Below are 27,675 nucleotides of genomic sequence, written 5' to 3'. Positions count from 1 at the left end.
ACATTTTGATTTCTTTTTAAACACTATTTTATATTGTTAAGTATTCCCTTAAATGGATCACTGCCTTGTCGTGGCGAAGGGGCTTGAATTACTCAGGCAAGCTATGGACAGGTCAAGATGGACAGGTCATAGCGGAGAGTTTGGACCAAACGTGATCCACCTGGAGAAGGAACTGGCAAGCCGCTCCAGTATCCCTGCCAAGAAAACTCCATGGACAAAGACAACAGGCATATAAAAGATATGACGCTGGAAGATGAGCCCCTCAGGTCGGAAGGCGTCCAACTTGCTACTGGGGAAGAGCGGAGGACAAGTACAAGTAGATCCAGAGCTGATGAAGCGGCTGGGCCAAAGCCGAAAGGACGCTCAGTTGCGGATATGCCTGGAAGCGAAAGGAAAGTCCAATGCTGTAAAGAAAAGTATTGCATAGGAACCTGGAATGTAAGAACCATGAACCTTGGTAAGCTGGATGTGGTAAAAAATGAGATGGCAAGAATAAACATTGACATCCTAGGCATCAGTGAACTAAAATGGACAGGAATGGGCGAATTCAGTTCGGATGACTATCATATCTACTACTGTGGGCAGGAATCCCGTAAAAGAAATGGAGTGGCCCTCATAGTCAACAAAAGAGTGGCGAAAGCTGTACTGGGATGCAACTTCAAAAATGATAGAATGATCTCGATACGAATCCAAGGCAGTCCTTTTAACATCACAGTAATCCAAGTTTATGCACCAACTACCAGTGCTGAAGAAACCGAAATTGATCAATTCTATGAAGACTTACAACACCTTATAGAAATGACACCAAAGAAGGATGTTCTTCTCATTATAGGGGATTGGAATGCTAAAGTAGGAAGTCAAGAGATAAAAGGAACAACTGGCAAGTTTGGCCTTGGAGATCAAAATGAAGCAGGGCAAAGGCTAATAGAGTTCTGTCAAGAGAACAAGCTGGTCATCACAAACACTCTTTTCCAACAACACAAGAGACGACTCTACACATGGACATCACCAGATGGGCAACATCGAAATCAGATTGATTATATTCTCTGCAGCCAAAGATGGAGAAGCTCTATACACTCAGCAAAAACAAGACCTGGAGCTGACTGTGGCTCAGATCATCAGCTTCTTATAGCAAAATTCCAGCTTAAACTGAAGAAAGTAGGAAAAACCACTGGGCCAGTAAGATTCAATCTAAATCAAATTCCTTATGAATACACAGTTGAAGTGAAGAACAGGTTCAAGGATTTAGATTTGGTGGATAGAGTACCTGAAGAACTGTGGATGGAGGCTCGTAACATTATACAGGAGACAGCAACGAAAACCATCCCAATGAAAAAGAAATGCAAGAAAGCAAAGTGGCTGACCAATGAGGCCTTACAAATAGCGGGGGAGAGAAGACAAGCAAAATGCGAAGGAGATCGTGAAAGATACAGGAAATTGAATGCAGATTTCCAAAGAATAGCAAGGAGAGACAAGAGGGCCTTTCTAAACGAGCAATGCAAAGAAATAGAGGAAAATAACAGAATGGGAAAAACCAGAGATTTATTCAAGAAAATTGGAGATATGAAAGGAACATTTCGTACAAAGATTACCACAATTAAGGACAAAAGTGGAAAGGACCTAACAGAAGCAGAAGACATCAAGAAGAGGTGGCAAGAATACACAGAGGAATTATACCAGAAAGATATGGAGGTCTCATACACCCCAGGAAATGTGGTTGCTGACCTTGAGCCAGACATCCTGGAGAGTGAAGTCAAATGGGCCTTAGAAAGCCTTGCTAACAACAAGGCCAGTGGAAGTGATGATATTCCAGCTGAACTATTTAAAATTTTAAAAGAGGATGCTGTTAAGGTGCTGCACTCAATATGCCAGCAAGTTTGGAAAACTCAGCAGTGGCCAGAGGATTGGAGAAGATCAGTCTACATCCCAATCCCAAAGAAGGGCAGTGCCAAAGAATGCTCCAACTACCGCACAATTGCACTCATTTCACACGCTAGCAAGGTTATGCTTAAAATTCTACAAGGCAGGCTTAAGCAGTATGTGGACCGAGAACTCCCAGAAGTGCAAGCTGGATTTCGAAGGGGCAGAGGAACCAGAGACCAAATTGCAAACATGCGCTGGATTATGGAGAAAGCCAGAGAGTTCCAGAAAAACATCTACTTCTGCTTCATTGATTATGCAAAAGCATTTGACTGTGTCGACCATAGCAAACTATGGCAAGTTCTTAAAGAAATGGGAGTGCCGGATCACCTCATTTGCCTCCTGAGAAATCTCTATGTGGGACAAGAAGCTACAGTTAGAACTGGATATGGAACAACTGATTGGTTCAAAATTGGGAAAGGAGTACGACAAGGCTGTATATTGTCTCCCTGCTTATTTAACTTATATGCAGAATACATCATGCGAAAGGCTGGACTGGATGAATCCCCAACCGGAATTAAGATTGCCGGAAAAAATATCAACAACCTCAGATATGCTGATGATACTACCTTGATGGCAGAAAGTGAGGAAGAATTGAAGAACCTTTTAATGAGGGTGAAAGAAGAGAGCGCACAATATGGTCTGAAGCTCAACATCAAAAAAACTAAGATCATGGCCACTGGTCCCATCACCTCCTGGCAAATAGAAGGGGAAGAAATGGAGGCAGTGAGAGATTTCACTTTCTTGGGTTCCATGATCACTGCAGATGGTGACAGCAGTCACGAAATCAGAAGACGCCTGCTTCTTGGGAGAAAAGCAATGACAAACCTAGACAGCATCTTAAAAAGCAAAGACATCACCTTGCCGACAAAAGTCCGTATAGTTAAAGCTATGGTTTTCCCAGTAGTAATGTACGGAAGTGAGAGCTGGACCATAAAGAAGGCTGATCGCCGTAGAATTGATGCTTTTGAATTATGGTGCTGGAGGAGACTCTTGAGAGTCCCGTGGACTGCAAGAAGATCAAACCTATCCATTCTCAAAGAAATCAGCCCTGAGTACTCACTAGAAGGACAGATCCTGAAGTTGAGGCTCCAGTACTTTGGCCACCTCATGAGAAGAGAAGAATCCCTAGAAAAGACCCTGATGTTGGGAAAGATGGAGGGCACAAGGAGAAGGGGACGACAGAGGATGAGATGGTTGGACAGTGTTCTTGAAGCTACTAACATGAGTTTGGCCAAACTGCGAGAGGCAGTGAAGGATAGGCGTGCCTGGCGTACTCTGGTCCATGGGGTCACGAAGAGTCGGACACGACTGAACGACTGAACAACAACATTCCCTTAAATCTAGTAAGAATCCTCATGTCAGGGCCTTATTATACATGGCATCGTATATGTATTTAAACAAATACATTTTATCAGTCCTCTTATTTTGGAGAGGAAAGCACCCATGGGCACTGTGCTTGTTTGCTGCTGAAACTTGCCACTTTAAGATTTTTGTTTGTAGCAAACAGCGGGGTAAGGAGCCAGGTAAGGAGCAGCTTTTCAGTAGGAAATAAACACAAGGGTCACATCAGGGTCAGCAAAAGCTGCTTTTTCTCCAAAACAAAATTAACCAGTTTAAACACAGTTGTTCAAATTTGTGAGTTAATGTCATGTGCAGTTTGCCCCTCAAGTGGGCCAGGCAGGATAGGCTCAAAATGGTGTGCTCACAAAGTGCTGAATGGTATATTTATATTGATAAGTACCCCATCTGCTATAGTTTTCAGCATTTCTCTTTTGTAGACAACCAGATTATACAGCTGTTTTGCAGCTAATTGAACTGTTTCCTGTCTTTGCTTTAAAGCCAACGAAGTCTGGCAGAGATTACTGAGTTGATTCACACAGCTTTCCTGGTACATCGTGGGATAGTAAACATTGGTGAACTGACATCATCGGATGGCCCGTTGAAGGACATGCAATTTGGAAATAAAATGGCTGTCTTAAGTGGTGATTTTCTTCTAGCAAATGCATGCACAAGCCTTGCTGAGTTGCAAAATACTAAGGTAATATGGTTTTTATTGTTTTAAAGAAGGTGTAGGCTTCATTTGTGTTTATTTCAGTAGATTGCTCTGCTGCCTTTTGTGAGCTAATTTTGTTAGAAATACATATTCCCTGAGGCATTAGATGTCATATAAAACTGTAAGTGCTGCCCAAAGGTCTGAATTTTTATCAGATACAATATGTCAGCTATGTCAAATAAATTGTGCTATAAACTTAACTCTATATTAACCATATTTACTCACCAAGAAACTACTAGTAAGATAGCTAGTAGATACCATAAGTAGAAATAATGAATTAAAGCAAATTGAACATAGCTCAATGAACTTAACTAATTCCCCTTTAAATATTAATAATATTGTTTGGAACAGGTTTAAAACTAGTTTTTGTTACTTTTTTATCTATTCCATGAAACTTAGGACTTCACTGCACTTAACATTTTTCTATAGTAGTAGTAGAAGTATTGTTTATTAAATTTGTATGCTACCCTTTATCCAAAGATCACAGAGTGGTTCACAACACAAAAATACATAATAAAACAAAAACAAACCTGTCAGGGTACACTTGCAGAATCCAGAAGTGCCCCTCTCCTGTTTCCCGCCCAGCACCAATGCCTCGACACCCTGAAACAATGTCTTCTGTGTCCCCTGACCCCCTGAGGCTGTGCTGGTGCCGGAAGCTGCAACTCCCCCCTCTGATCGCCTCTGGCTGGCGTTGCTGGGTCTCTGCCCAGCATCCCTGACCCTCGGCTCCTCCTCCTCTTCCACAGGAGAGAGCTCTGGCGATGGGCTTTGAGAGGAGTCAGATGACAGCAGTGGCTGGGGCTCCCTGTACCTGAGCAAGACTTCCTCTCGAGGAGGTTCCCTACCCTGATCCTCCCCAATAGCAGGATCACCTCCCCCGGCCGGCGAGGAGTACTCCCGCCTGGGCTCTCCTCACGAGTAGGACTTCCCCCGGGCTCTCCTTGCGAGGAGAAGGCAAATCCCTGACAAAACCAATAACCCCCTTCCCACAAACACATTTAAAAGGCAATAGAATGTTTAATCAGCCAAAGGCCTGGTTATAGAATAGTGTTTTCACCTGGTGCCTAAAGATATGTAATGAAGGCCCCTGGGGAGCCTCCCGAGGAAAGCTTTCCACAAACAGGGAGCCACCACAGAAATGGCCTGTTCTTGTGTTGACATCTTTCAGGCCTTTTATGGAAGGGAGCACACAAAAAAGGGCCTCAGATGATGAGCTCATAGTCCAGGTCAGTTCATATGGGGAGAGGTGGTCCCTGAGGTATTGCTGTCCTGAGCCGTTTAAGGCTTTATAGGTCAAAACTAGGACTTTGAATTAGGCCTGGAAACTAATTGGCAGCCAATGCAGTTAGACCAAGATTGGTGTAATATGCTCAAACTGCCTTGTCCTGGTGAGCAAGCTGGCCACTGAATTCTGCACCAGCTGAAGTTTCCAAACCATCTTCAGAGGCAGCCCCATGTATAAGTTTAATTTATCTAAGTAATCTAACCTAGAGGTTATCTAAGTATGATAAAAGAATGATAAAATTAGATTACTTCATGAATTTCAGTTTGTTGGCTCCCATCCAGTCCATTACCGAGGCAATGGTCCAGCACATTCGCTGCCACACCTGCAGATGTAAAGGTGAAGTAGAGCTGTGTGTCATCAGCATATTGCTGACAATGTTCTCCAGAACTCCAGATGACCACACTCAGCAGTTTCAGGTAGATGTTAAACAGCATTGAATCCTGAGGAACCCCACATTGAAGGCCCTACAGGGCTGAGCACTCCCCAAGCATCACTCTCTGGAAATTACCATCCAAGTAGGATCAGAACCGCTACAAAGTAGTGCCACTCACTCCCAATTCAGACAACTGTTCTATAAAGGTACCATGGTTGACGGTATCAAAAGCTGCTAAGAAGTTGAGGAGGATAAACAGGGAGACATTTCCCCTTGCTGTCTCCTGACATACAGGCAACCAAAGCAGTTTCAGTGCCAGAACCCTGAATGAAATGGAGCTAGAAAAGCAGTTTCCTCCGAGAGCCCTTGGAACTGTTGTGAAAAGTCTAATCCATCCTTGGACATCTGTTACCATAGGAAAATGTGAATGAGTAGATTTTTCACACATACAGTACTGTTTGTGATAGGCATAGAACTTTTAGAGTAACAGTGATCACAGGGATGGCTGGTTGGACATCTTGGTTATGACCTGGTTCACCCTGTTTTATGTGAGCATGTGCTCAAGAACAAAAAGTGGTATTTTCTACCAAGTGTATTCTGTGTACACGCATGCTAAGATGCACAGAGAACTATTGCATGAATTTGGTCTTTTATAAAATCTGCAATTAAAATCAAGGGGGAAAGTAGCCATAAATCATTCTCAGTCCTACTCAGATTGATGAAAAACATGGATAAAATGCTGCTCATTATTCTGTCTTTAAGTACTTCAGCAAAAACGTGTAATTATTTCAAGCTTGCCTTGAATCAGATCTGTAGTAAATTGAAGCACAGTAGCCTAAAAACTGCTTGTATTCTCAAGCAATTAAGCGGCATGTCTGAAAGTTCTGCCAAAACATGTTAACACTTTCTCCCACTTTTGACACCTGAATACTTTAATACCTTCTATATACCATAAGTGGAATACAGGCAATTTATTTATCAACTCATTCTTTCTTGCATCTTAAAAAACATGAACAGTTGGACTATAAGCTGTAAAAATTCTTGACACTTACACTGACTTGACTTGGTATTATTTTGAAAGAGTTTTTTTAGACTTGTGTATTTTGCATGAAGTGTATAAAGCCATGAAGTCCTCCCCCATTTCCCCACCCACCACTTTGTGAAATGTGATTTCAGCTCATTTACTAACCATTGTTGCATTTGATGATACATGACAGGGTAAAGGCCATATAAACCCTTCTGGGCAACACTAATTCAGTATTCCCATATTTCCCATTGGACCTAGTGGGGCTTTACTTCTGAGTAGACATGTGTTGTAATGGTCCATGTAAGGCAGTAAGTATTTTGCCTAATAATGGAGCCAGTTGCTGTGATTTCAAAGCCAGGTGGGGCTAACTCTTAAACCACCTAAAATTTTCAGATGCCCATGAATTGAAAGGCACACAACACTTGACATCTCTCCACTTTGCCTTTCCAATTCTGATATGTCATCCATGAAGAACGTCTGCCTCAAGTTGGAAAGCAGGTGGAGCTGTTGCTGCTGCTGCTGCTGCTGCTGCTGCTGCTGCTGCTGCTGCTGCTGCTGCTATTATTTCTTCCTCTCTTACAAGCCATCGTATTCAGCATAGGGGCTGGAAGGAAACCTGTAACCCAGCATGGACAAGATCAGGCATCCCCAAACTGCAGCCCTCCAGATATTTTGGCCTACAACTCCCATGATCCCTAGCTAACAGGACCAGTGGTCAGGGATGGTGAGAATTATAGTCCAAAACATCTGGAGGGCTGAAGTTTGGGGATGCCTGGACAAGATGGCTGTTTCTGTGGTGCTGAGCTGCATAGCTGGCATCAGTCTTTTCCCAGCTGCCCAGCTGATGGCTTGATCAGTTGAGCTGCAGGGAAAGATGGGCAGAACTCCCTGGGACTTGGCAGGCTGTACAGAGAGTGGCCAGTGGTCATGTGTGGCCTGCAGGTTGCTCTACAGAGTGCTATTATTATACCCCAGACTATGTGGAGAGCTTTTAATTTCTTGCATTCCTAGCATGTAGGACCATCTTCCAAGGCAGATTCATGGGAAGCCAGCTAGTGACCAGTTTTATATATTAGAATGTGCTAACAAGTGCAGTGAAACAAATAATTGTGTGTGACACGTTACAAAGCACACTGGTCATGAGAGACCACAGTGATTGAGGAAGAACATATTTGTTTCAGTGATTACAGTTGTGATATGCAATATATTTTACATCCAATATTTCTATTATTGTTTTGTACTCTCAGTCCCAAACTAATTCTATCATGGTGTTATGGGCAATTGTCTGAGATTTTGTATGATGCATTTATCTCTGTATTTCTATCAAGCCAGATAATTAAATGTGAAAATTTGCAGTCATAATGAAATGCAGAGCTGTTTTATAATTGCCAAGGGTAAAATTAGCAGAGTCAATTATTTTCCCCTTAGGCTTTTCCCTGTAGATATTAAAGGGCTGCATGATAATTGCCTTAGGTAACACTTTGATTTTTAAATAACATTAAATATAGGAATTGCTGCTAATCTTGTCACAATTTACCTCTTTGCATTACTGCTGTAGAATATAACTACTATCAAAGGGCTGAACCTACAGTACATTGAAATGTCGGTTATGAAACTGCAGATTGCATAAACATCTTGCAAGGAAGGCACATGGAAACATCAGTGTCTGTCTTGGCGATGAGGTCAAGGTCATAGCTTTCTTAGTTCTTTGTTGGTGTGAACATGCCACTTTGCATAATAGCGTGTGAACAGTATTATTTAGCAAATGGATATTTCAGGAAAAGTCATGTTTATTTTAAAAAAATAAACTAAAACTACTCTTTTTCTGCTGGAATCCTATTCTGTTATCTTATTGTGTGTGCTGTATGTATCAGTTGAAACGTCATTGTATAATTCCAGGGTGCAAAACGTGGCTGTCATATCCACTGTTTTATGGCAAACTCTGGCTGATTCAGCTTGCAAATAAAGTATAGGAACTGCACTAAATCCTTAGCAAGTGACCAGATTCCCAGATCAGCTGGCACTTCAGTATCATTGAGCTAAGCAGCAGAATGCAATCATGTCAGACCATATTTTTAAGTTTTCCAGCTTTTCAATCATCTGTGGATCAGTGACAGCTGACCTGGGAGTGTAGTCGACCTCCTTGTATGCTTTACGGTGATTGTGAAAAGGCTTTGAGTGAGGTATCTGCAGAATTGCAAAGGTACAGTTCATTTGTGAAGAACTGTGGTGCTATTTTTCAAATTTATATGAACAAAAAGAGGCAAGTCTGCTTGGAAGCAACACACATTGAACCTGGAGGCATGTAGGTGGCCTTGACTCAAAAATAGACTATTGTATTGCAGGTGGGAAGAGTGCTGTTGTGCTCAGATTCTTTTGGGGAACTTTGATTGGGCATCTGGTTTGCCACTGAGACTACAGAGTGCTATACTAGATGGAGCTTTGGCCTGACCCATAAGACTTTTATGTTCTTATTTTGAATGTTAAATCCTAATGACAAAGAAAAGGATTTTGAATGCCAACACATGTCATTTCTTCTTTTGCCCCGTTGTCTCATGCCAGAAAAGTATGCGATGTGAACCGGGAGCTCTGTGTGCAGATTTATGTATGGCTTAGCCTATTTTCAACATTATCTGAAATAAGTGATTTATTACATGAACTGCACAGAATGCATCATAAATGGTGCACATAGTTGTTTCAGCCATGTGTTCTTCTGAGGTGCCTTATTAAGTCCTTGGTTTATAAATACTGTGAAAAATAGATTGTATCATCATAAATCTTTAATTTAAGGGGATGAACTGTAAACATGAATGATCTTCATGATATTTGCTGATGCTTCAAGGACAACTTCCAATTAGTCTGTGCTAGATATTAATTTCATATATGCATTTATTGCCTAGATGATGTGGATAAAGCTTATGAAAGGGAGTATATTAGAGCTACTATGGCAAGTCCAGATTACCGGTACTTCTGGTTTGTAGTTTCTTGGTTTCTACTGGCTAATCATTTTAGCATTTTCCCCTGGAATTTGGTGCCAGTAGAACTAAATAGCAAGTTTCATTTTGCTACTCTTTAAAAGCTATGGGGCATCTTCAATTTAATTGTTGTGCTAACAGAAGCCGGCACAACTACTACTAGCGCAATGAGACTCCCCCCCACGTCTTCTGAACATGCGCCCCTGCATCATCCCGAAATCTGCTCTAAAGGGTCAAGAGAACCCACAGAACAGCCTGTGAGGGAGGAGAGGAGAATTTATGCTTGCCCAACAACACAATCTCCTTAGTGTTACTTTGAATACAGTATGTTATGCAACAGTATGGTTATGTCATATCTGAGCAGTAGTAAAGTAATAGTTGTGCTATTACACACCAGCCTTTGACACAGGAGCCTTTTCAGATAATTACTAAGGACTTAACAGAGAATTAAAGAGGTTCATGTCAGGGGGGGGGGAGAAGAACACAGTGTGAACAGGAAATTCTTTCAGCTTTTCACCTCTATGGATTGTAGCGACAGCTATATAAATTTAGGTTGGTCTGAATTTTTGAATATTACACGACCCATGTCAACCTTTGATATCAAAGCACTGGGTTGTCAGTGCAGGTGGAGACTCCAGCAAAGGGAGAGTTTGATATGTTGTATGAAACGCTTGTGTTTGGCACATGTGGCTGTCAGCTGAAGCTGTACACAAGGCAATATTGTTTCATTGAACATTAGCTGTTTATAAATAACCAGTGGCACAGATGTACTACTTATATTGTGGCTGAAATTCCGTATGCTAGCTTATGTATTCCTTAAGGCATAAATATGCTGCTTACTAAACAAGCTATTTGTTTACATAAACACCGCAGATTTATGCAAGCAGATCTTTCTTCTGCGCAGAATCTAATAAACTTTTTGGTTCCTTAAGCAAACTGATTTTGCTGAGCAATTCTGAGCTGAGTTTTTATTTAATTTCCCTTCCCTTCATAGGAAGGGTTTACCTGTATTACGGCAAATAATGTACAATATGGGCTGACATTGGAACACAAAGGTTATAGTAGTGGTTGCTTATGAGTATGTATGATTAGGACTAGGATCCAAATTCTTCATAGTTCTATTACAAAGTAGCTCATAGTAGTTTGTTGTTGGTTATTGTACATGGTACATGGTGCAGAGCAGGGCTGAGGAACTGCCAACCTCAAGGCCCATTGTAGCCCCCTTCATGTTCACATCTGACCTATGGTGCTTCCTTGCTGCATCCCCCTCACTGCTGCAAGTCCCCAACCCAAACATTCCCTCTGCCTAGCCAAGAAGAGGAGAGAGGAAATGGGATGTAGGGAGAGATAAAGAGAGAAAATGGGAAGAACAAAATAGGAAAATGAAAGGAGGGGGATGAGAGAAAAGGCCCAGCTTCATCCACTGCTGTTGTGCAGCCCCTGTGGGATCACCCCAAGGAACTGAGACCCTAGTTATAAAAAGATTCTTCATCCCTGCTGTAGACTAACTGGCAAAGCTGAAAGCTGATCTCTGTCTGAATAAGATTCCAGGGAAAATGTTGGCAGTAGATGGGCTAGGCATTGGGGCAGTCCAGGCTTCCCTAAAAAAAGAGAGGAAAGCCATTTGCACTCCATAAAGGGTGTTCTTTCTATAACAAAACAGAGGATAAATCTAGTAGAAGAGGATACAGATGTGTCCTTTGTGGCCATAGTGAGTTTATGGGTAAGTTAGTTTTAACTGTGGAGTAGAAAGTGCTAAATATAAGGGATTGTTTGCTACATCGTTGACATTTTGCCACATCATAGCCCTGCCACTGACTTGAAGAATTGGCTGGGGTGTCAGTGATTGTAAACAAATCAAATTCAAAACATCTGTGTTAATTGATTTCTCTCTCATGTGCACATATTCTTTCTCATCCCAGGAAGTAGCTTTATTCTGTGGGAAAGGCCCCTGGAGGTTTTTAACGTAAGACTTTATCCCACCCCCACCCTCGTGACCCAGTTATTCACCTAACTGTAGAAAAGAGCGGGAGCTGTGGGAATAAATATGGCATTATGTTTCCTTCTCCTGGCTGTTTCTGCCCCCAGGTGACGGGGCTGTTTGGATTAACTGTCATTTTGGCAGCAGCTGACATGCCAGATCCCTGTGCCATAGAAGGAAGGAAATGACTTGATGGGCCTGGACATTTGGGTGTCTCACTATACAACATGGTTTGCCTGTGCATTGTTGATCAATAAGGATAAGCAAGTAGTTACAAAAAAATATTTTTTGGAAAAGAAACACCCAAGGGATGGCAAAGAGAGAAAAAGGTAGGAAAATTTGAAGCACTATAATATAAAGCACCAAACAGCAGCCATGCACAGAACAGCAGGACTGAGGTGAGGAAGGGATGTTGTGAGACAATACAGAGAGGCAGCCAAGTTGTACATCTTGAAGTAAAGGTCTGCATGAACAATGTGAACAAGAAAGATATTGTGCTGTCAGGAACTGAATGCGGGCAGGTATAAGTAATGGCAAAAGACTCCTGGATGGTTAAGTCCAGTCAAAGGCAACTATGGGGTGCGGCACTCATCTCCACTTTCAGGCCAGGGGAGCCAGCGTTTGTCTACAGACAACTTTCCAGGTCATGTGGCCAGCAGGACTAAACTGCTGCTGGTGCACAGAGGATCATCACAGAAGCCAGAGTGCACGGAAACACCATTTACCTTCCAGCTGCGGCAGTACCTATTTATCTACTTGTACTGGGGTGCTTTCAAACTGCTAGGTTGGCAGAAGCTGAGATAGAGCAACAGGATCTCACCCCATTGCGTGGACTCGAACTGCTGACCTTTCGATCAGCAAAGCCAAAGAGGCTCAGTGGTTTAGACCACAGCGCCACCCACTCCCTTCTGCAGGCAGATATATGGTGGAGCTTGTCCCTGTCCAAACACAGTCTTTATTGTTGGATATCTCTGAGAGCCAGTGTGGTGTAGTGGTTAAGAGTGGTGGACTCGTAATCTGGGGAACCGGGTTCGTGTCTCCACTCCTCCACATGCAGCTGCTGGGTGACCTTGGGCTAGTCACACTTCTTTGAAGTCTCTCAGCCCCACTCACCTCACAGAGTGTTTGTTGTGGGGGAGGAAGGGAAAGGAGAATGTTAGCCGCTTTGAGACTCCTTCGGGTAGTGAAAAGCGGGATATCAAATCCACACTCATCTTCTCTTCTTCTGCCTCCTTCTGGCTGTGTTGTGAACATCACCGACGAGGAGGTATTACATACCAACCAGAGAAATAAGGTTCTGAGTCTAATACCAGTGCTAAGTGTGGTTCCTCCTCCCCCCCCCCCACGGATTGCCTTCCACCACCCATTGAAGAGCTGTTTGGTCACCTTAGTTCCAACAAGTTCCTCAACCAACTTCATGAGATGGAGCGATGTCACACACAAAGGAGCATAGGAAGCTGCCTTATACTGAATCAGATAACTGGTTCATCTGGATCAGTATTGTCTACTCTGACTGGTGGTGGTTCTCCAGCGTTTCAGAAAGAGGTCTCTTGCTGCCTTACCTGGAGACGCTGGGGATTGAACCTGAAACCTTCTGCATGCAGGAATGGGGTGGGGGGAGTAACAAGTAACAACGGTGCTTTTGCTGCTTCTGCGGTACTGCTTCATGCAGTGATAGTCTCAGTACAGTGGCACTCGGGTTACATACGCTTCAGGTTACATACTCCGCTAACCCAGAAATAACGCTTCAGGTTAAGAACTTTGCTTCAGGATAAGAACAGAAATTGTGCTCTGGTGGCACAGCAGCAGCGGGAGGTCCCATTAGCTAAAGTGGTGCTTCAGGTTAAGAACAGTTTCAGGTTAAGAACGGACCTCCGGAACGAATTAAGTACGTAACCAGAGGTACCACTGAGCTTTTTTCAGTGCATGTTAGCAATCCTGTATTAGTGCCTTCTTCCAGGGGCAAACTATTAACTGCATACTGCTCCTGCAAGCCACCATGTGTGAAGGCTCAGTTGTGGCAGCAATATGGAAGCATGTTCTCTTGGATGTAAATGGCCTACAAAGGTGTAGAGGGGAGAGAGAGAGAACACACATATATTTCAGAAAGCCCATCAGCTCCATTGTTGGTCAGAGCAGTTTGCTTGCTTGCCTGTTTGCTTGTTTAAGGTTAAAAACAAAGCTTGGACTCTGTAAAAGCTGTCAGAGAAATTTCATTATCTGCTGCATAACAAGACATTACAATATATTTGTGACCATTTTGAGAACTAGCTGTCCTTATTTAGCCTTAGTGGCCTTATATTTGCTAAGAGAACGGATTGCTGCTATCTGTTAGCAGTGTGCTGAATTTTAATTCAAGCTAATATATTTCATCTGGGAATTAAGGCAAGTCATGTGTAACATTGAAATGTGACTTCTTCCATGTTGAAAGTACAGTGCTGTCAAATATAAATATTAGATTTTAATTGGCCCCATATAAGGGATTTGGAGTTATGCTGTAGTTCGCTTTATAATAGTGACATGCTTTGTTTTTCTGTTATGCCTCACATTGTGAATCTTCTGCTTTTGAGATAGAAAAGTAATTGTACTATTTATTTATTAAATTCATATCCTGCCCTTCCCCCCAAAGGATTATAGTTTGAGTCCGCACGATGGGCTGAGCTCCCATTGCTCTGTCCCAGCTTCTGCCAACCTAGCAGTTTGAAAGCACCCCAGTGCAAGTAGATAAATAGGTACCACTGCAGCTGGAAGGTAAATGGTGTTTCCGTGCACTCTGGCTTCTGTCATGATCCTCTGTGCGCCAGTAGCAGTTTAGTCATGCTGGCGACATGACCAGGAAAGCTGTCTGTGGACAAATGCCAGCTCCCTCAGCCTGAAAAGCGAGATAAGTGCCACACCCCATAGTCACCTTTGACTTGACTTAACCGTCCAGGGGTCCTTTATCTTTACCTATAGTTCTTAATACAAAAAAGGTTCGCAATACCAGCATGCCAGCTTTGAATTGAAGTTTATTTTTGTTTGACCTAGGTGAATTTCAAGTAATCTTAAGTTTCTGTCCATAAACGTAGTAGTGGCTAAATTTACCAGTTGCTGGAAACCGCAAAAGGAGGAGTGTTGCTGTGCTTAGGTCCTGCTTGTAGGTTTCCCATGGATATCTTGCTGGCCACTGTGAGAACAGGATGCGGGACTGGATGAGCTATTGGTGTGATCCAACAGAGCTGTTCTAATATTCCTGTATTTAAATGGGAAGATAAGCAGTTCTCTCTGATAAATGAAATAGAGTGGTGAAGCTGTAATTAGCACAGTATGCTGGCACCCCCCAGTGTCAATAATAGCTGCGTTTTATCAGCAGTTTCATTATACAGTACAGATACGATTCTGCTTGTATAAGACCACCCTCTGTCCTGAAAAAAGAATTGGGGGGCAAAATGTGAACAATGAAAGTACAGTCTAGAAAAGTCTTAGATGGTTGATGCTTGAACAGTTCTGTTTGCTGAACATAATTTATTACCTCCTCCTCCTCCTTGCTGCAGCCCCTATTCCCCTTGTAAAGCTGCTTCTAAGTGATGAGGGATCCTCTGGAATAGTATTAGATACTGTGTGAAGGGGTGAGAAGGAGGAAATAATTGACAGAAATCAGAAACGATTCTGCCCTGTTGAATGAGCAAGTGACTTTTGCAGTGCTAGGGCTTTGTTGGATTCAAGTCGGTATTCTCCTGTGATGCTCATTGTTCAGAAGGATTTCAGATGCAGTTCTGTATAGTAATTATAGTTTCCCTTGAAACTATAGACATGATAGAACCAAAGGTTAAGCTTCCAGACCCACTTAATTTTGGTTCTTCCTGTTGTTGTTGTTGTTCAGTCTTTCAGTCGTGTCCGACTCTTCGTGACCCCATGGACCAGAGCACGCCAGGCACGCCTATCCTTCACTGCCTCCGGCAGTTTGGCCAAACTCATGTTAGTAGCTTCGAGAACACTGTCCAACCATCTCATCCTCTGTCGTCCCCTTCTCCTTGTGCCCTTCTCCTAGTTGTGCATTATTGTAGATTCCATATTCATAACAATAGACACTCCCTAATAGATGTTAATTGATCCCTTCTGGCCAATTTTCCATTGGTATCTTTAAAACTTTGGACGGTATGAATTGCAATCAAAAAGTTTGTCATTGTTTCAAAATATACCAGACTCATGAGATCACTGGTACCTTCATTGTCAACATAACACCATCATAATTTTATTGACAGTTTCAATATAGAAACTTGAATGGAACTTTCCTCCTATAAAAATGGGAATATGTTGTGAGAAAAGCAAAGTGAGTAATAACTGTTGGGAATCCACCTTGCCAGATGCTCTCAGAAAGAGGACTGCGTAACACTCTGCCTGAAGACAACAACAACAACAGCAACAACCCATCTACACATAGACTGGTAACTTGCCCAGAATTAAACTCTTTGGATTTGGATCTCTTGTTCAGGGCTGAATTTAGGAACAGGAGACCCAGGTGACTGCCTGGGGCGTCTGTCATGGGCTGTCTACTCAACTATACACTCAGCAGCTGAAATGAGTAGTGCAATCGGTTCATCTGCACTTGTAAAGCTGGCAACACTGACCTAAAACCTAAAAAAAAGTGCAGAATTTTACAGTTTCAGTATCCATTCAATAAATGGCATGCGTAATTGTGATCAGATATATGTGCAAATTTATTGTCATACAAATCATGCCTCAGTAGTTGTGAAATGAGCTCCAAATATAAAGAAAAGTATTCAAAAGATGAACCAATTGTGGAGCAGTGGGAGAGAGATGCTCCTTGCCTAAGGCATCATTGGATCTAGGAATAGCCTTGTTTCTGAAACCTGTGTGGAAGTAGCTAATACACAGATTTAAATTAGTGGGTTGTCTAGCACAATCCTGTTTTCCCATTACTACTGGCAGGTCTTAGGCAGATATCCTTTTCAGTCCTACTACTGTACCTTAAATCTTTCACCTTGGGATGTGTTACAATGATGCACTGTGATATTGTTTGCAGCACTAAATAATAAGCCAGCAAAAACAATCAATCTTCAAGCCCAATACAAATAGGCTATCAAAGCCATTTATATACAGTACATATCCTTTTTTTTTTTTTAAATAAATTTTATTGTTCTTTAAAAATATTCTTACATATCTCACATATGTGAATGAATATATACAAAAAAAGAAAACACAGTCCAAAACATATGTCTACATTCACTGTCCAAAAAAGAGAAGAAAAAAAAAAAGGAGAAAAAAGAAAAAAAAATGAAAAAGAAACAAGAAAGAAAAAAGAAAGGAGAAAAAAGAAAAGAGAGAGGTCAGAGGGGGAGTAGAGAAACTCCAACTGACATACATGGTTAAGCTTCACACACAAAAAGAACTTCCACTGCTTTAACAACGCTTCATATTTTAAATAAATTACCTTGTTCTATCTGTCGTTTGTACATACTTCACAAATTTTATAAATCTTCCAAACATCGCTTCACAAACTTTACTAATTCCTTTCATTATTCTAGACACAACCAATATCTTCTATTCTTATCTTGTTTCCCCAAATATTCATTTATATATTTCCATTGATTTTTAATTATTTCTTTAGAAGCACCTCTAATGTAGTTCGTCAGCTTCGCTAGCTCCAGGTATTCTACAATTTTACTGACCCATTCGTCTTTTGATGGTAACTGATCTCCTTTCCAATATTTAGCCACGAGCGTACATATCCTACCTTTTTCACAGAACCGGGACTCAAGGTGGCTTATAATTTTTTTTAAAATACAGGTAAAATACACATAACTAAGGACATAAAACAGAGTATGGTTTAAAAGTAAAACAATGTAAAAATAGATCTATTAAAATTCATATAAAAACACCAACAGTACAGCATACTATCATGAGCCCATTCCTTAAAAGCAGTCAGTTCCCCAAAACCTGCCAGATTAAAACAGGTTTCACCTGCTGGCATAAGGACAACAAAGAAGGAGCAAGTCTAGCCTCTCTAGGAAAGGAATTTTGATGTTGTTGCTTATTAAATTTGTACACTGACCTTCATCCAAAGATCCCAGAGTAGTTCACAACAGAAAAATACAAAATGAAAATCCAAAGTACATACAAAAACAGACCAATAACCCCCCACTCGAACAAACATTTAAAAAGCCATAGAATGTTATCAGCCAAACACCTGGTTGGAGAGAACCATTTTCACCTGGCACCTAAAGATGTAATGTAGGTGCCCGGCGGACCTCCCTGGACAGAGCATTCCATAAACAAGGAGACACTGCAGAAAAGACCTGTTGTCTGGTTGCCATCCTCCAGACCTCTTGTGAAGGAGACACACAAAGAAGCATCTCAGATGATGATCACAAGGTCTGGGTTGATTCATATGAGGAGAAGTGGTACTGCTGCCTTCACTGCCACTAGGTAGGCTTGATGATCAGCCCTCACCAGTGTTCAGTTGCATTCAACCAGAGTTTTCCTCCTCTCGCATTCAAGCCATCTTCCAGCTTGTTTCCTTGCCCTAAGCTCCAAAGTCTGGGATCTGCCACCGGGAAGACTACTTCCTGCATTCCCACCAAATGTGCCTGTGGGAATGAAAGAAGGGTGTCTCCTGAAGAGCTCAGAACCCAGGTAGGTTCTGTCAGTAGTATGGCACGGTTTAGTGGGAAGACACTCCAATGAAAATTTCTCTCTCTCTCTCTCTCTCTCTCTGTGTGTGTGTGTGTGTAATGTATGTGGATGTTTTAAGAAGGTTTAGAGAAACACAAAGGTTCATATGGAATAATATGGTCCGTCAGATAGCATGGACCTCAGCCTTGTAGGGCTTTATAGACCATAACCACCACTTTGAATAGCCAGTGGAGCTTTTTAAACAAGGGTGTGCTCCCTATAACCAGTCCCAGTCTACAGTCTGCTTGCAGCTCTTTGGGCCAGTTAATGTTTCTGAGTTGTTTTCAAAGGCAGCTCCATATAGAACGTGTTACAGTGACCCAAATGGGATGTAATGTAATATGTCACTCTAGCCAGATCAGACATCTGCAGGAATGGCCGCTGCAGAAATCTGGGCTCAGGACTGAATCCAGGAGCACACCCATTATCCTATGTCTAAAGTAGACTCCAGTGCATGAGAATGATGACAGTGATGGTGATAAAAAGTGGCTCATCACTAAAATGAAAATGAATGTCCTATGCCAAACTTGTGCTAAAATGAGATGTATGAATTATAGGCAAACGAATGACATCTCCATTTTTTTTAGAGGGTTTACTTTTGTTAATCTAGTATTAGCACTATGGATTAAGGATGTGTGTGAGAGAGACAGACAGGCAGACAGACATTTATATATATATATATATATATATATATATATATATATATATATATATATATAGCTTCAATTGATTACTGAGGTTCTTGCTTGAATAAATTTCCCACCCGTTCAGCACATAAAGGGAAGATAAATCTTCCCTAGAGAACATTCTGCCGTCTTCTTAATGGTTTTTAATGGTGCTTTGGTATTCAGGAAAAAAGTAATAAATTCGTATGTGATTGTTTTTACTACTGCAGCAAATGCTTAAGTGCCAAACTAAGAACCTTCATGAGAAGCAACTAATAGGAAAGATTAAGATGTCTTTGATCACCTGTTATCTGAAGGGACAGGAAGATCTGTAATGCATTTTCCTGCTTCATGGTGTATGAAGTCTTAAAATATTTTCTTGAGTCAGGTTTTAAGGAAGGGGAACTATAATTAAGTAGATTCTTCATGTACTGCTGTTCTGTAGAGACTGAAACTGACAGAATAAAACTTGCAAAATCTTGTCATCATTGAACTCCACATTCTGAGGTGCCTTTTATGTTAGTCTGGGATCCAAGCACTGTTAACTAATGTTGACTTAATGTTCCATTTTGTTAATTGAACAAAAGTGGCAGAGGATGTCTGACCATGGGTTCATCTAGCTCAGTGTTCTCTGCTCTGAATGGCAGCAGTTCTCCAGAAGACTGCCCCAGCCTTCCCTTGGAGATTCCAGGGATTGATCCTGAAACCTTTTGCATGCAGATCACTGAGCTATGACCCTTTCCTAAACATTTCTGTTTAATGTATTGGGTGCTAAATGGCACTTCTACCTTAAACATTATTTATTGATGTGGGACCAAGCCTGCTAAACTTGTGACTCCATAAGCTGAATGCAGCTCTGTTGGTGAGACCTCCCAGGTGCCTGACAACCTCTCTTTTTGCAGCAAATAAAATAAAAAAGATTTATTAAAAAAATAACTTGGATTATCTGGTGAATCCCTAACCTCTCCTTGTGAGTTCTTGTAAAACTGATCAGTATTAAGCAAGCCTCGATATGTAGGTTCAATCCCCAGCATCTCTAGCATCATGAAACCCTGGAAAACAGCTGCCAGTCCATGTTGACAATACTGAGCTTGATGAACCCAATTGTCTGCCTCAGTACAGTGGTACCTCGGGTTACATACGCTTCAGGTTACATACCCCGCTAACCCAGAAATAACGCTTCAGGATAAGAACAGAAATCGTGCTCTGGCGGCGCTGCGGCAGCGGGAGGTCCTATTAGCTAAAGTGGTGCTTCAGGTTAAGAATAGTTTCAGGTTAAGAATGGACCTCCGGAATGAATTAAGTTCTTAACCCGAGGTACCACTGTATAAGCAGCTTCCTATGTACCAAGGGAGCCTATTTACACAGAATCACAGAACTGCAATGCAGGAATTCAAATTTTTCATACATGACCATCCAACTTTTGCTTAACCTCCAGGGAAGGAGTGCCCACCACCTCTCGTGGGAGTCTGTTCTACTATTGACACTACACACTTTTTATCTGCTGGTGGAAAACATTAGTCCAAGTTCCTTTCATTGACCTAGAGGAAAACTTGCACATTATGATAGGAAGTCATAATAGGGGGCAAAGCCCTTGAGTAGATGAAACTTCCTGGAAGATCATTAAACATAAGACAGTATTTATTGCAACAGTTTAATACTAATCTTATAATTCACATGCTTACTAAATCTCTGATACATTACTGTCTTGAGATCTACTATATCAATATGGCAATGATACATATCAAGTTCTATATTTCCAAGAAGATGTAAGAACCGTGCCAGACAAGATTATAATTGTAAAAGTCCACTTCAGGCTTTTACTTAACAAATCAGCTAAAGTCTGGAGGTGAACAAAATAAGTAATAAATGCCTTGTTTTGTTTGTGTCTGGAAACTTTTCAGGTACATTTTCAAAATTCTAATTGGAGCCCTGTTTTTCAGTATTGGGGTCATGTAGTGCACAGTCCAAGGGACGCAGGTGGCGCTGTGGGTTAAACCACAGAGCCTAGGGCTTGCTGATCAGAAGGTCAGCGGTTCGAATCCCCGTGATGGGGTGAGCTCCCGTTGCTTGGTCCCTGCTCCTGCCCACCTAGCAGTTCGAAAGCACATCAAAGTGCAAGTAGATAAACAGGTACCGCTCCGGCGGGAAGGTAAACGGCGTTTCCGTGCGCTGCTCTGGTTCGCCAGAAGCGGCTTAGTCATGCTAGCCACATGACCCAGAAGCTGTACGCTGGCTCCCTTGGCCATTAATGCGAGATGAGCGCCGCAACCCCAGAGTCGGACACGACTGGACCTAATGGTCAGGGGTCCCTTTACCTTTACCTTTTTAAATGCACAGTCCACAAATTGCAAGTTTCTGCACTAGGGCATATCTGTGCTTTTCTGTTAAGTGCATTTATTCTTTATTTACAAAAATATTTTTAGTCTGGTCTTATAGAGGCAATTCCCTTTGGACAGGCAGCCAAGGAATAAAAAGTAGTGTGTGACAAAGCTTTAAGCCTGGGGTGGGGAACCTTTTGCAGCTCAAGGACCTCATTCTCTTCTGTGCAAGCTTCCAAGGGTCACATGCCAGCGGTGCGTGGCATGTGGGAAGAGCAATGGATGTAAATGTTGTATTTGTTTCAGTAGGCTTCTACACACTCTCACACACCCCTCTTTGCCCTCCATCCAAGGAAGCAATAGGCATTACCAATGTTCAAGGATACATTCTAGTCAGGCAAAAACACTCATGGTGGGTGTGAAGCTGGCCAGTACAGGCTGTGACTTGGGAGAGGCCAGAGTTCAGAGAGACTCAGGTGGCTGCAGTTACCCACCCTTGCTGAAGCAGTAGGTTAGGAGAGTAAAAGAAAACATATCCTTAAGAAACAAGGAAGCAAAGTTATTGGCAACTTGAGAAGGCAACTTGAAGAAGACTCTATAAAGCAGCTTCACACCGTTGTAGTCGTCGACGCCGACGCCAAATTTCCCCAACCCCCCCCCCCCACAGGTTGTTAGTTGGAAATGTGAAGTGTGCCTTCAGCTAGCAGGTCTATCAGGAACTTGGGAGTCCAGCACAAGCAGTTTTCTTGTTCATCCCTTGTAATGTTTTTCCTTTATTTCTCTTCCATTAAAAAGAAATTCCCCAGGACATTTTTTCCTCAATCCGCTGCTTTCTTGAGTTTCCCTTGTTATTTCAAACTCTTCATTCTGTGACATATGAACACAGAGTATCTTTTTTTGCTCTCCATATAATACTAACTTTTTTCAGATCATTTAAGGAGTGCAAGTGCTCCATCATACCAGCATGTTGTCTCCCTCCTGTCCTGTTCAGGCTCTTAAAAGCTATTTATTCTTCAAGTATTTGCAGCCTTTAAGATGGCTACTCACAGTTTGGTTGGCTGCATTCATTGCTTGATGTAACTATTTTGTCCAAACAGTTAGATGGGGTGTATGTGAGAGGGGCTGGACAGGGAGAAGAAAATGGAAATTATTTGAGTCGACCAACTGAGACAATAGCAAAAATGATAATTTACACAGCCTGAATCTCAGTGATGCTTAGAGAAAAATATACAGTAGCCATTGAAATATTGCAGAGATCTGTTTTTCCCCTTCTTTAGCTGTAAGATGCCTATTCATGCATTCCAAAGCTATATTCTGCTAATGTTGCTAAGAGAATTTCTCCCCATCCTCATCTTTATAGACAGTTGTTACTAGATTGGCAATGCAACATAAATATGGTGTTATATTAGTCTAACTGTCCTGCTATTATGGCAATATTGATTGATAATTCTGGGGCCCCCAAAATTTGCATAGTCCTCCAACAGTGGTTTTCAAATTGTGCTCCAAGAAAACCTAGATTTTTCTCATAATTTTTTTCTGGGGTGTGATCCTCAATGAGAAAATAAATGATGGACAGGCTCCATGAAAGAAAGCTTGCCTACCATTCCCAATCATTGTTTAATCATTGCTTGGCAGGGGGTTGGACTGGATAGCCCTTGTGGTCTCTTCCAACTCTATGATTCTATGATTCTAATATTTGCAGCTACAGGGCAGTGTTGGGTGTGATCTGGACTGAGCTTTTCATGCAGTGCAACACTGAGGTCCAATTCACCTGGGCAGCACTTTGCACAAATGGTGGAGATCCTAAAAACCTAAAGTGCAGAAATTTACCAAAATCACAACTTGGAGAACAAGTGTTGTCTGAAGTTCAAAGATTGAAAATCTCTGCTGTATACCTAAGAAACAATGCCTTATACTGAGCCAGACCGTTGGTCCTTTTACCTTGGTATTGTGTATACACTGAATTGCAGTAGACTCTCCAGGATTTCAGACAGGAGTCTTTCCTACCTGAAGATGCCAGGGATTGAATTCAAGACCTTTAGCTTTAGCTCCTCCCTGAAATGATTTGCCATGACTGGGAATTAAACCCAGGCTACTATGGTGAAAACACAAAGCCATAACCACTACACTACCTGGCACCTTAATCATGCTATGAATAATATTGAGAAGGTAGCATTTTTCATATTTTATATAACCTTTATCTAGTAGGTGTAAAGCTCTTACTAAGTAACTTACTATACTCTTGAATATTTCAGATTTCAGAAGCATCTTTCTAAACTTGGAGCACTGGTGATGGTCGGGGAAGTGGAGAGGGAAAGAAGTATATGACCTTGTGTAGGACAGTAACCAAAAGTATGAGCTCTGGGTCCTCAGTTCAAATATCACTTCAGCCATAGACTCAGGAGGGCACAGTGCAGGCATAACATTATGTTGCCGTTCCTTTGGAATTGGTTCAGAAGATACAGCTGGTGTTGTGGCCCGCAGTTGTTGAGTGGAACACCTGGATGCACACATACTACACCTAAGCTGAACTGGGAACTGAACTGGTTGTTGATAAGTGACCAGACCATGCTCAAGTTCTTCTGCCCCTGTGTAGACCTGTAAAATAACTTCAATCATTTGGGGGAAATCTGCTTGTGGTCCTGCACCCTACAGTATATCATAGTGCGAAGGCCATGAAAGCAGGCATTTTCTGCAATTGCCCCATGCCAACTGTGGACCACTGTTCTGAATTGGAGTTAGAAGAGCATCAGATTTCTCTTTGGTGAAGGCTAGTGATTATATAATGCCATGCTGAAACAGGAGTGAGAGGCGGGTTGGAACGTGTGCATGAATGAAGCGTCTGTGAATATAGGGACCTATGGTCCACTCCTGATCCCTAAGCCAGGATTAAGTGTTATTATTGCAGTAGGACGTTAGTGACCATTAAATAATGCTGCTGAGAAGATAAACTTTAGAGGGTGATTGTTAAGGGGCAAAACACAATTGTATTTATGTGAAACCTTTTATAGACTCGTACTTTATGGATGTATAAACAGTAGCTTTATTGCAATAAAGATTCATTGCAGATGAAAAGAAGTGATCTTAGTGTGTAAGAAGTAATTGCACAAAACAAAATAAAATAAAAAATTCCTTCCAGTAGCACCTTAGAGACCAACTAAGTTTGTTCTTGGTATGAGCTTTCGTGTGCATGCACACCTGTAACTGAAAGTAATTACACAGTTTAGTATATTGTGTGTCTATGAATTTCATATAGTGTTGACTTTGGTGTTTTATATGTTTACAGAAAAAAAATGATTCTTCAAGAAATAATTACCTTGAAATTAGTGAAAACCTGCCACTTCATTATATGTGTGTATAAGAAGTAAAGGATCTTTTGCTGAGCTGGTCTTGTCTAGAGTTTCAGAGAAGGTTGGGTGTGTGTTTTGAGAGGGGGGAGGAAGTTCTGGCTATTCACATCTAGATGCATTGTTAAAGCTCATACTATCACTTTGACATTTAGAGGTAGGACTCAGTGTCTTTGTAAATTCTTCTTCTTCGTATTACTGCCATGTCTCTGGGCTCCAACCGTTTCACAAACCATAATATTTTTTAGTGAGTGATTGATCTGTATTATGTGTCCCAGCCATCAGAGAAATCTTGAGATGTTGCTTGTATAAACCGTAATACAATCTGACACTGAGCATTTGGTTACAGGCTTTCATAGACCTATTGGCGATACACAATCCTCCTGGATTTGGGCATAAGGCTTATCTGATACCTTCCCAAAAAATGCCCCTCATTTTCTCTGTTCCCCACTTAAATAACTCAACACATCTGGGTTAACACTGTAGGATCATTGTCCTTTCAGTTCCCCTGCAGCTCATATTGCTACAATATTTCTTTAAGTATCTGATTACTGAACAGGCAAGGCTATTTTTTCCCCTCCCCAAACAAGGCTGTTTTAAAATAGGCCTTACAAATTAGTTCCTAGGCGTCTTCTTTTTTAAGAAAAGGATTTAATTGGTACTGTTTGCCTAAGTGTGTACATAGGTTTGTGCAAGAGGCTAAGAGTGCAATCTGTGCATGCTTACTTGGAAGTAAATCCCATTCTGTTCCATAATGCTAACTTCCAGACAAATGTACGGTACATAGGATTGCCGTCTAAATATAGTAAGGCTGGTGGAAGTTTGCAAATAAAACAATAAGAAGGATCACCAAGAATGTTAAGGGGTTTATTTGTGTTGCTTTTGGGGGCTTTATTGTTGGCCATGCTGTCTTCAGTTACAAGAATGATAAAAACTGAAACTAAATCTTTTTAATTCAATAACAAATGGGCTAAATTTTAGGAAAGGGAGATGGGGAATCTGATACAGCTCTATATACATAGGAAATTAATCACCGAAGAGAGTAAACCTGTGAGCAGGCAGGATAGCCTTAAGGTGTGCCTACTTGATACGCCTGCATTGAATATATTACAGTAAATTGTGGTATATTGTTCCAGTTAAGGGAGTTCCAGTAGTTCCAGTGAGACTATGGCTGGTTTTTAAATTTTGGATTTGATTCAGCTTTTTAATGTGAACAACTGAGAACCCTAAACATAATAGTTTTCTAAATATCACATGAACAGCTGCATGTTGGTGAAAGTTTCAATACATGTGTTGCTGTTGACCCTCAGGGCAGACACTTAATACAACTACAGTGTGTTTCCAATGTATGAAAATGAATAATAAAGAACTGCTTATGGACTCTCTGACTTTTTTGCAGTGGGTATATTTTTTTGAGTTTGTAACGATTTCCAGAGGATCTTGCAATGTGTACGTAACTGGCAGCTTATTTAATTTATATTTTAAAATATATATTATTTTGCTTTTGTTTACATTAACTTGAAATGTAGTGGGAAGAGGAAATGCTAAGCACAAGGCTCCAACTTAGAGATTCTCTTTTATTAATGTTTCCTTTGCTCTTTCAGTTCAGCGCACTCTAGCATATATGTAATTAATCAACCCACTTAAAACAATTATTTCTTTTTTTTCAGGTGGTAGAGATCATGTCAAGTGCCATTGGTGAATTAATACAAGGGATATATTATGAAAATTCAAACTTGGAAAACGTAAGTTCCTATAATTACAAAACTCAGATTGTGTGCATAAATCACTCTTTCCCTCCCGCTTTAAAAAAGGTGGTGTGTGAGTCTGACAGAACAAACTGAATTAAATTAGAAACTCCTCATGATATTTCAGTTATTGGGTTGTACCATTTCAGGTAGTAGGTAGGTGAATCAAATGTTTGAAATCTTTTTCAAATGTAATAGTATATTATCTCCCGTTGAATTTTCTCTGACATGTTATATGTATTTTGTGGGGAGAACCGCAAAATTTAATTCTCCCACTTACAGCCTGAAAAAAAAAATATAGTCAAGGCTTGTAGATAAGCTCACAGAAGTCACTAGCCTGAAAAATGTATGACTAGCCTACTAAGAGCCTAGTAGCTTCTGTGTCTATGCTGACTGCAAATGAATGCCCCCGCTCCCAATTCTGCAGCCAGCATGGAAATGCAAACTGCTAGCCTGTTAACATACTACTAAAAAAGAAAAACTATCTATCAAGCAGACTGGCAGAGGAGAGAGCGAGCAATCCATCCTTCCTCTGCCAGCTTGCTTCATTTTCATGCTGGTCACAGAGGAAGGGACTTTTCTTCCTCCACGGCTAGCATGGAAACCCAGTAGACTGCCATGGAAGGGATGGAGAGATCCGTCCCTCCTCCACCTGCCCACTTGCCTGCATGGAATTACTGGCCACCTCATGGCTACTGGAAGACTTTTGAAATGCAAGGCTATCCCTGTCTGGAAACAGCTGCATCAGGTGTTGCTTCAGGTTGTCCCTATTTCTTTTTAGTCATCAGTGTTTCTTTGTCATAGTGGCCATGCTCCCAAATAGCCCTGATTTCTTTTTCACCTGATTTTGGATTCTTCTGAAGGCCCAATAAGACAACAGTTTCAGTCATGCTCCAGTCCCCTTGCAAGAAAAAGGAGGAGGACGATGGGGGTGTGTGGAGTGCTTCTAATGACAGAGTTCAAGAAGCAATGAGCATGTGATCCTTAAGGGAAGGCACATCTAAACTGAAGTACATCCCTAAATAACATTGTAGCAAGGAAACAATTTACTCCCATTTCATTTACCTACCTCCCTTGGGTATATTCTGCTCTTTAAGGTGCATTCTGCAATGGACAGACAGGTCCCTCTTTTAATTTAAAAATGGTTTTCTCTGGAATTTGAGTAAAATAAAAGGATTAAGGCACTCCGGGGTGTGTTTTATGGACCCATTTACTCTAGCCCCTTTTCATCACAAACATCAAAGGCATGTATTAATAGACCAATAAAATATGTCCTGTCATGTTCAACAAGCAGTAAGA

The 27,675-nt window shown here is 41.4% G+C and overlaps 1 protein-coding gene across 2 annotated transcripts in view; it reads left to right on the top strand.

Annotated features, from left to right (window-relative positions):
- PDSS2 (decaprenyl diphosphate synthase subunit 2) overlaps positions 1–27,675 on the top strand; it is an 86,834-nt gene that overhangs the window by 43,767 nt on the left and 15,392 nt on the right. For both annotated transcript variants that reach the window (XM_033143541.1, XM_033143540.1), the window contains exons 3-4: positions 3,763–3,961; positions 26,299–26,373. In XM_033143541.1, coding sequence (XP_032999432.1) covers positions 3,763–3,961; positions 26,299–26,373 — 274 coding nt within the window. The remainder of the gene's footprint in view (positions 1–3,762; positions 3,962–26,298; positions 26,374–27,675) is intronic.

Source organism: Lacerta agilis, chromosome 3 (assembly GCF_009819535.1).
Source record: "Lacerta agilis isolate rLacAgi1 chromosome 3, rLacAgi1.pri, whole genome shotgun sequence".
Lineage (NCBI taxonomy): Eukaryota > Metazoa > Chordata > Lepidosauria > Squamata > Lacertidae > Lacerta > Lacerta agilis.
Note: the sequence above shows the minus strand (reverse complement) of the source record. Positions and strands in the feature narration are given on the sequence as shown.